At 35.4% G+C, this 10003-nt stretch overlaps 1 protein-coding gene and 1 long non-coding RNA gene across 13 annotated transcripts in view; both read right to left on the bottom strand.

Moving 5' to 3' along the window:
- Nucleotides 2059–5627, bottom strand: LOC104700524. 2 transcript variants are annotated; one of them, XM_010416047.2, is made up of 10 exons: nucleotides 4744–5625; nucleotides 4549–4620; nucleotides 4148–4216; nucleotides 3879–4067; nucleotides 3630–3767; nucleotides 3401–3519; nucleotides 3177–3309; nucleotides 2959–3088; nucleotides 2662–2885; nucleotides 2059–2562 (listed from the first exon to the last, which is right to left on the bottom strand). In XM_010416047.2, exons 1-10 carry the CDS (start codon nucleotides 5305–5307, stop codon nucleotides 2338–2340), a joined length of 1863 nt encoding a protein of 620 aa, XP_010414349.1. In that variant the 5' UTR covers nucleotides 5308–5625; the 3' UTR covers nucleotides 2059–2337. The 2 variants fall into 2 exon arrangements, with proteins under 2 accessions (XP_010414349.1, XP_010414350.1); XM_010416048.2 differs by having other exon boundaries at nucleotides 2494–2583; nucleotides 4744–5627.
- Nucleotides 6820–10003, bottom strand: part of LOC104700529 — a 4410-nt gene continuing 1226 nt past the window's right edge. For 2 of the 11 annotated variants that reach the window (XR_002032705.1, XR_002032704.1), the window contains exons 3-5: nucleotides 8537–8650; nucleotides 8374–8437; nucleotides 7065–8277 (exon numbers count right to left, since the gene is read on the bottom strand). This is a non-coding gene — a long non-coding RNA (uncharacterized LOC104700529). The other 9 variants (XR_002032707.1, XR_002032702.1, XR_002032701.1 and 6 more) reach the window with 9 other exon arrangements.

Raw genomic sequence — 10003 nt, forward strand, 5'->3', positions numbered from 1 at the left:
GAAGTATCCGACGGAAAGATTATAATGCAGTCTAAACCATATTTTTTTGTTTTCAAATGAAATTAAGGAGACTGAAATTTCAGTCTACCGGCTCAAAACTCTATAAATTTTTTATTGCAAAACTGACCACATAGTAGACTTTACATGATATTATGACGGTTAGACTAACAAATGAAGTCTAATTTCGCAAAAATATCAAGGAAAATCATGAAATCTACCGGAAAATAATCTTATCGGTGGTTGTTTCGCAATGTCAAGCACCGAGGACGTCGTCTTTAGTCACCACGGAAGAAAACCATCACCAATTTAATCACTATCCAAGAATCACGACATATAACAAGATGAACGCATTTGCAAATTTTCTTGGATTAAAATGGAGAGGAGATGGAAGAAAATGAAGTTCTCATAGCATTGAGTGTTATTTAAGCTCACAAATTCGGGTTGTTGAAGCATTAAGAGCTTCAAATTTGGTTGTTCATGGTTGTTAGAAAATTGATGGTGGTGGCACAACCGTAAATAAAAGAAAAAAAATGAGGATATGGATGTAATAAATATTTTCGTAAGAAAATCAAATAAATCAGAAATAATGGCATTTTTGTGAGTACAATGAACACATAAAAATTTAATTAGGAGAAAATAGCAAATGTTAGAGAGAGAAAAAAGGTGATTAGTTTTGCAATTGACTCAAGTTAGAAAACGTACAATTTCTAAAAGGTGAAAATAAGTTTGTTATAGATTATATGTAAGTGAATAAGTGATTATGAATGGGCATCAGCGACAAGGAAGACTAGAGACAAATCAGAAAATCAAAATATATGTGGGAAGAGATCTGATATTCTCGGCTTCTCGCCATGGCCAGTCCATTAAAGTAATATGTAGGTTATTGTTTTTGTTTTTTGTTGTTGGGAAATATATAATTTCTAAAAGGTGAAAATAAGTTGGTTATACATTATGTAAGTGATGATGAAAGTAATTGCTTATGGGCAGCGAGAAAGAAGATCAGAGCATCAAGACAAATCATAAAATCAGATGCTAAATGTCCGAAAACGTATTGAGGGTAAATAAAAACAATGAGAAAATGATAGGTTACACCATGTGATATTAAGGGGGTTTGATTTATAAAGATTGATATGATGGACATTTCATATGGTGAAGATATCAAAAATTCAATAATATTAGTTCATATGAGCATAATGGTAAACAAGTAAGATGTTAGACATGCAATAACAAGTCAACAACTACATTATTACATGAGAGATATGCTACATATCAAGTGTTTCATTGGTATTACGAACCTATGACTCTAAATAATTTGTGAACTTCACCAAAAGAGATTCAAGATAATCTAAAACATCGGTGTAGTATCGATCATACGAAGACCATTATTAGACCATCTGACATTTAACCACATTTAACCATATTGTATGAAACGACCCGACCCGTTTAAAAAAAAATAAATAAATAGTAATAAATAATCTACAACTAGTGGTCTTATATCCACTAGCCACCTAACCACAAATACATACAACAGCCGATAACATAAACCATAACATTAAACTAATGGATATCCAATAGTTAAATAACCAATACTCAAAGTATAACAATTCCAATAATCAAACAACAGGAAACATAGAACCAGCAACCTAGCAATGTTCTAATGACCCAACTCTAGCAACCTAGCAAGCCAGACAACAACCAATCGAGTCCCTAAAACATCCTCTTCTTCATTGTCTTGATTCCACGATCACACTTTGCTTTTACCTGTACCACAAACACATATTGAGATGCATGAGTATTTGATACACACTTAGTGAATCAATACTCCCATCTACTGAGCTATACACACAAGCAATAAAATCTCTACATGCCACAATCAACAAACAATATAAGCAAACCAGGCAATGTACAAAGCATCACGTCTTGTGTTTTACTTTTAGATGAATTATTTGTAACTGTTTCTTATGATTATCTTTGAGAGATTGAGAGAACTTGTAGGTCGCAAATATCTTTGATTTTTAGTGAATTATACAGTAGCAAAAAGTAGAATAAGCTCTCCCGTTGAAGGTGAACCACTATAAATCATTAACATGATCAACAAGAAGTTGTCTTAAAAACCATCCTTCATTACATCTCGAACCGGGTCGTGAAAATTACTATATCGTAGGATCTCAGTTCATCGAAATCAAAAGGCAAACTACTTTTAAATATTTTGTTTTTAGAAAGATGTTAAAACAACTTATATAGACAATCACAAAAAAGCCGAGTATCAGATGTTTCTCTCTTAGTTGTTTAATGCTGTGGTGATTGCATTGACGTATAGCTGCAGATCCAATGAGTTCACCAGAGGTCCCTAAGCTCCGGGTGGAAAAATAGAAAAACTGCAGCAGCTACAACTACAGCAAACGCTACTACGGCAGCTACAGCTACAACCACAGCAAACGCTTCGAGGCAGTAATGTTTGAACCATACATGGGAGATTCTCCGCGAGATAAATTTGCAGGACTTGTCAGCTTCTTTGTAAAGAGAAGCATTCGCTCCTCCTTCAGTGATGGCTTTTTCGTTCTTAAAAAAATATCACAACAGCTTTAAGTCAGAGATGAAATTACAACTGAGGTAAAAGATGAAATTAGTTTAAAGCTTAGAAGAGTAAGAGGTATTAACTTTCAGCCTGAAGCTCTTCATAGTTTCAGCGAGAGTGAAAATATTTCTCGCTGATAATAGTTTGAGGGAATGATCCTTCCATTCGTCCACAGCCTTTTTAAGAAGAGCAACACTAGCTTCTATATTCTTCGTATAGAGACTGTCCCAGTGCTTGCAGCAATCAACGTTTTCGGTGACACACCATATAGCTATTGCTGTAGCTTCCTTGGCTAAAGCAGGATTTCCTGTGACACAACAGTAACACATTAGAACTGTCAAGGATTCAAAAGTTTTTGTTACTAGCTAGTATATGTATACCTTCTCCAGCAAGTTTCGAAGACAAAGAGAATATCTGTTGAATGACTGGTTCCATTGCCTTGCTTCCTGGTGCACTGGTAAGAGCCACTTCTTTCAGCGAGGGATAAACTGCCTCAAACCTCTCTGTAGCCTGTGTGCGTACAGAGACCATGCTTGTGATCAGAATCGACAAAAGCATCAAGGTTTGGTTATATGAATTCCAAAGATTACTAACTTACTTTTACTCTTGCAGATGAAGCAGGGAATGTAAGCCGCAGCAAGATCTCAAATGAAGGAGGCGGAATCACTCGCTCATGCAACCTATCAGCTTGATTCCTACGTATCGTCCAAGCCATTGGATGCGCCACAATACTGAATAAAGGAAATTGCATTAGAAAAAGATCAGATGATTGTTTATATTATATAGCAAAGGAGATCAATCAAAAGAAAACTTCCGACTCACTACTCAACCAACTGAAGGATAAGATCGGCTGACTGATGGTTGCAGCTCGTATTACCCACTACTGGTAACAAGTTGCGCGCCCATGAAAACAAGCCTGCACTTAAATGACGCTGGGAGGCCTGTCCACATTTTTACAGTTCAAATGAATTTCATAACACAACAGATCACAGAAAAGACACAAGTTTCGACACTCTCTTGGTCCAAAGTTCACATAAAGGAAAACACGAACCACAGCCATCATCCAAACTGTAAGCGGAAGCCTGTCTTGTCCTTGAAAATAACGCCTCTCCCTAATAGTCGACAGCGCATTAGTCAAAGCTGTAGGTCTCCAATGCACTACCATTGCCAATGTAACAAATATTGGCATCTAACCGGAAAAGAAAAACAAAGAGAGCATAATGGAGTTAGCCACACAAAGGTAATTCAACCACATCATAATACATAAGTGAAAGCGACAATTATTAAGAGAAAGGTTTACATGAGGTTTGGGAGAAGTAGGTTGTTCACCGATCTTGCCAGATTTGGCACCTTTTTGTTGTGCTTCCAAATGAGTGATAGTACAACCAAACGCCCACACTACAAAGCCAGAGAGTGTCATAACTGGAACTTGAAGGATCCAACTGACTGATGTGTTAGAGATAGGTTCAGGAATATCACACAACGGAACCTGTTTTATATATATCAATCAGCTTCAACAATCTAACATAGACTTCAAAATCTGAACCAAAAAAAGAAGAAACAGCTCACATTCATGACATCGATAAGCTTGGGCCAAGTACCCTCAAAAGGAAACATCTCCAGCCATGGAAATTGCACCTCGGTAAGTTGTCTCCCGATGTAATTCATAAATCGTAATAGCTGAGTCACTGGCTCATCCGAATATGATTCCTATTTAACAAAAAAAACAAAAATATATGAATTTTGATTTGTGGGGTTATGGATTTTAAGTAACTAAAACAAAAGGATCGAGCTGAATTTTACATCAGCTCATGATGTACTTACCAATGATACGGCGAGGAAAGCCGCAAGACTTGAATGGTCGATCTTTGCCATAGCTTCGGACAAAGACACTATCGGTTTCTTCTCGGCCTCCTTCTTGGGTTGTGGATTGTTAGGTGTTTCTGCCCTCNCAGCCATGGAAATTGCACCTCGGTAAGTTCTCTCCCGATGTAATCCATAAATCGTAATAGCTGAGTCACTGGCTCATCCGAATACGATTCCTATTTAACAAAAAAAAAAAAAAAAAGGATTTTGTTTTGGGGGGTTATATATGGATTTNATTTTGAAGTAACTAAAAGAAAAGGATCGAGCTGAATTTTACATCAGCTGCATGATGCACTTACCAATGATACGGCGAGGAAAGCCGCAAGACTTGAATGGTCTATCTTTGCCATAGCTTCGGACAAAGACATTATCGGCTTCTTCTCGGCCTCCTTCTTGGGTTGTGGATTTTTAGGTGTTTCTGCTCTCACAGTCTCCTCCTCCTTCTTAGGTGTTTCTGCCCTCACAGTCTCCTCCTCCTTCATCTTCTTCTTCTTCTTCTTCTTCTTGTTCTTGGGTTGTGGATTTTTAGATGTTTCTGCCCTCACAATTTCCTCCTTGTTGGGTTGTGGATTGATAGGTGTTTCTGCCCTCAGAATCTCCTCCTTCTTGTTCTTGGGTTGTGGCTTCCTGGGTTGTGGCTTCCTGGGTTGTGGCTTCCTGGGTTGTGGCTTCCTGGGTTGTGGATTGTTAGGTGTTTCTGCCCTCACAATCTCCTTCTTCTTCTTCTTGGGATGTGGATTTTTAGGTTTCTCTGCCTTACAATTCTCTTTCCCCGCCGCGTACTCGTCGACACTGTAACTGTAGGATCCGCGTTTAGATCCAGCCGCACCGGCACCGTTCCATTCATCCTCAGCAGAACCCATCTTCGCCGTCCTGATCTGTTGTATGTTTCCGGAAACACCGGCGTCGTATGTTAGCGGTTTTTGCTTCTGCTTGCGCTTCCAATCATGCTCTCGTCAAGGTTAAGGCCACAATGGTCTTCTACAGATTTGATCGGAGCCATCCGCTTTCTTTCCTTTAATTCTCGATAATTTTCTCCCCGGCGTGAAGAGAGGCCGAGGTTTTGTGAATTTAGGTTTGAGGTTAAGAGAAAAAAGAAAAAAAATTGTATTTTATTATTAGATGTTTCTGCCCTCAGAAGATAACTTTGGCAGCGAACGAAAATTTCTCTTCTATTATTCTGTTGGTATGATAAATATTTTTTGAATGTCTTTTTTTTTGTTTTGTATTCTTTTGGCCAAAAATATCATATGTACTATATTATATAAAGTTAGATTTTGAAAATTAGCTATTACTATGATTTTGACATGTGTTAAGTTATGAATATGAGATTTTGACATGTATAAAAGTTAATAAATATAGCATTTAAGATTATGATAAAAAAAACAAAAAAAATTGTTTTAAACAATTTTAATAATGTAAGGAGATAATTATAACAAAAATACAAAAATTAAACAGTTTTTAAAAATAATTATAAGGAGATTATGATGTCAAATTTACTCATTAACAAGATTGTGACATGTGTCAAATATATTGATTAGATGTTGACACATATGAATTTTTTTAATAAAAGTGATAGGACTAATTATATTTACAGAATTTTACATGTTTATATTTTTCTAAATCAAAAAAGAAAACTAACAAAATCAAAATATATTTTCTATTGTATGCTCGTTATATTTTACGCGTGTTTTTTTTTTTATGTTAATATTTTAAACAATGGAGAATTGGAGGGTTTTTGTGTATTTTTTTTGCTGTTTTGTGTAATTTTAATTATTGTCAAGTCATTCTAGAGTTGAGTTTGAGGAATTACAGTGATTACGATTTCCTCTTTAAGTGAGATTGAAGTTGGGAACACATGTGTTGTTGGCGAATTCGATGACGTATGCGATGGATGCTTCATATACAAGGAAATTTACCGTTTCATAGACTATATGCACTATGTTTAATTTAAATTATATTTTATGTTTTATTTATCTTATTCAGAATTTTCAATTCTAAGACCAGATTACGTAGCTACAAATTATTTTATTTTACTCTAAAATAATTTTAACTTTTAAAAAAAAATTAATACCAGATTCGATGAGGTTAAAAAAACTCTTTCTCGCAGCATCACTATTGATGTTCATATGATTCCGTATACAAATCTCTTCTAGCTTCTTAATCGTAGGCATCACATAAAGTCTCAAAACACTTCACTTGATCTGAATCAGGCTCTGCTAGTACGTTCACAATTTATTTACTTATCATCTTTTACGCGGCGGGATTGGATTTTTATTTTATTTTTGTTATATTTTTTTGTATTTCGTTTTTTTCGATTTCATAATTTAATATATGTTATTTAAAATTAAGTTTCATAAATTTATGCTGCTTGAAATCAAATTTCATAAATTTTTGATAATTTCAATGGTGACTTTGTTTTTTTGTTATCAAAAATTATCAACTGACTCCACGAGACGATTGAATCCGATGAAGAATCATCAACCATCTCATATGTTTTTGTAAGAAAAGGTGGGAGTGAGCTTGATGAACCTCTCTATGATTACTCTCATCCATCTCTAAAACACTTTCAAAATCTTTAAAAACTTTCAACTCCTTGATTCAATCTACTGCCACAAAAAGCTATACAAATCACACTCAAAAAAAGCAGAGCAAGAGAGTCTTTACATCAACTATAAGTTCAAGAACCAAAAGATAAAAGCTTTTCATGTCAATAACTTTAGTACACAGAAACTACAATTAAGGACTCAAAGAACTCTCACTGATTTCGATCAAAACTGGATAAGATTCAAAACCCAAAATTCCCTTAAAAAAAGAAAGCTTCGAACTTGAAACAAAAACCCCAAAACCTCACCACTGTTTCTCAAAATGAAGCTAAAAGCTTCTAAGAAGCCCTTAAAACCATAAACCCCTTTAAAATTCAACGAATCTAGAAACCCTTTTAACATTAAAATCTCACTTAATCAGAGAAAAAAAAAAAAGGAACAACCTTTATAGCTTCTGGAACCCTCTCTGCTTCTCGAACACAAAGAAAGAAAGAAAAAAGCTTCTCGACTTGTGTGGGTATTTAAGTAAATCAAACAGAAACGATTTGTCTTCTTATGTGTACCTCTCTCCCTACCATTATTGCTGCTAAAATATCAAAGTTATATGTGGAGAGAAGACCGTAGCTTGTAAACCAGATGGATAGAAAGTTATTTTTCCTTTTCTCCTAAAGTTATTTTTATCACTACTCTACTATTCACTTTCAAGTTCCAAACAATTTATCTTAAACTAATAAGGAAACCCCTTAAACGACCATATATCTTCAAAAAAAATCATAGAGTAGAACCTGATTGTCGAAAAGTGAAGTAGACTCTCCACCATAGAAGTCATTCCTGTCAATGTGAAGGTCCTACTCCAGATACTACAGTAACAAACACTATACAAATAGTGATAAGCTTTAGTTTACATCAGAGCGGTGTGGCCTTACTGGCGTCTTTGACGGGCTTACCCTTTCACACACATAGACAAAGCAAATATTAATCTCACAGTGATAAGTTAGTATTATTAACTAACCTTGTTTTGTTTCTTGTAAGCTCACGTTATTGGAAGCCCTACCAAGACAATACCACTACAATAAATCGCAGAAACAACACTTTCTGCCTGAAATACACGCAAAGATACATAACAGAAACCTACAACCCATTGTTAACTGAAACATACAAGCCATAAAATCCACTAAAGTTTCTTTCTCTCTCTGTCATTTAAAAAAAAAGAGAGTATGACAAAGCTCTTTTTACCTCTGCACCAGAAGCGAGCACACAGAATGAACGCAAGAGCCAATTGTTGTCCTGCAACATCAAAACAAAATGCATGATTATGATCATATCTCTCTCTCTGTCATTTAAAGGAAATAGAGACAAATGCATCAAAGAGTTCTTTTTGACCTCTGCACCAGCAGGGAGTTTAAAACAAGAGCCAACTGTTGTCCTGCAACATACCTGGAACTCTCTTCGTCGATGCAAACAAAATACCAAAATCAGAAACATATTAGATTCAATTAAGATAATACTTAAGTCAAGTTCTTTCAAAAAAAAACTTCAAATCTACCACTTCAATCCAAAGAACCACAATATATAGTGGCACACTTAATCCTTCTCTTTTGGAATGTCCTTCTTCGGAACCGTTGTCTCTATTTCCTTCTGTTTTATGGCCTCAGCTGCCCTGATATCCACATCAAACTCATCAGTCACACACACACAGAGAATTTGCCTTGTGTCGCTACAGATCTATCACTAATACCAACATTGCTCAATCACACAACTATGCCCACCCAAACCACTGCCATCATAATCAATCTTTTTATGTTTTACTCAAGTTACAAAATCTCAGATGATCCTAAAATTTAAACAACTGATATTATATTCATACCATAAGCTTTCCAACACAACTAAGCTCACGGCAAAAAATCGAAAATGAGAGAGTGCACCGGTTTACGAAACCACAAACCCCACCAAACTAACAAACATAACACACCGAGAAATCATAAGGAATCAAGAGAGAGCAGAATTACGACTTGGAGGCGGCAGAGGATTCTTCTTCGAGCTAGTGACGGATGTGCTTGACGTTACACCTTACGACGGTGGCAGTTTGCTTGACGTCACCCTTCAATAGCAACACCACGGCGCCTACTCCAACCACCGTCAAACCCATTCTTCCGATTAAAATCCAAACAACAAAGGACCCTAATTTTCTAATTCCCAATTCATATAACCCTAATATTAATCAGATATAAACAACACTAATTCATCAAGATCTACCAACGAAAACGAGAAGAATTGTACCAGCAGAAGCATAGAGCATGTCTTCGTTTTCGTCATCACCGTCTCTCGAGCACCAGAGAAAGAAAAAAGAAAAAGAAAAAAAAATTTTGTCTAAAATTTCGGCCAATCGGATCTCGCGTTTTGCAACCCCTGTTTTTTTTTACAACGAAACGATCATGATTCCTAAAGTTAGAGAGAGTAAATAAAAAAATGACGTGGAAGAAAATAAATCTCAGGTGTATTAATCTAAATGTTTTAAATGGGTATTGATTTTAATTGAAGTGTCTATGCTTTAATATTGAAGCGGAGGTGTCAAACTCGGAAGAAAAACATCTATTTTTTATTGTATTGATTAGCAATTTCATGAAAGCGCTAAGCGTTCACTAGGCGGTGATTCAACGCCTAGAACGTCTAAAGCGGTTTTATGCGGTTTAAGCGTTTACACTATAAACGAATATATATCTGATATTATATACATAATTATACAAAATATGTATAAGAATAATAAAAATATTAAATAAAAAACAAAACAATATAGAAAAACATTATTTTAATTCATTTTAAATAACATAATAAACATTTATAATTATGTTTATAGAAATAAACCTTTTAAATTTTAAATAAGTGCAATTAAAATTTTTAAAATACACTAAAATAATGATAGTAGAATTTTAGGCGGTCAAAGTGGTCATCTAGGCGGTGCTATAGCGCCTAGCGCCAAGACGGGCGGAGGCGGATGCCTAAAACGCTTTTT

Source organism: Camelina sativa, chromosome 7 (assembly GCF_000633955.1).
Source record: "Camelina sativa cultivar DH55 chromosome 7, Cs, whole genome shotgun sequence".
Lineage (NCBI taxonomy): Eukaryota > Viridiplantae > Streptophyta > Magnoliopsida > Brassicales > Brassicaceae > Camelina > Camelina sativa.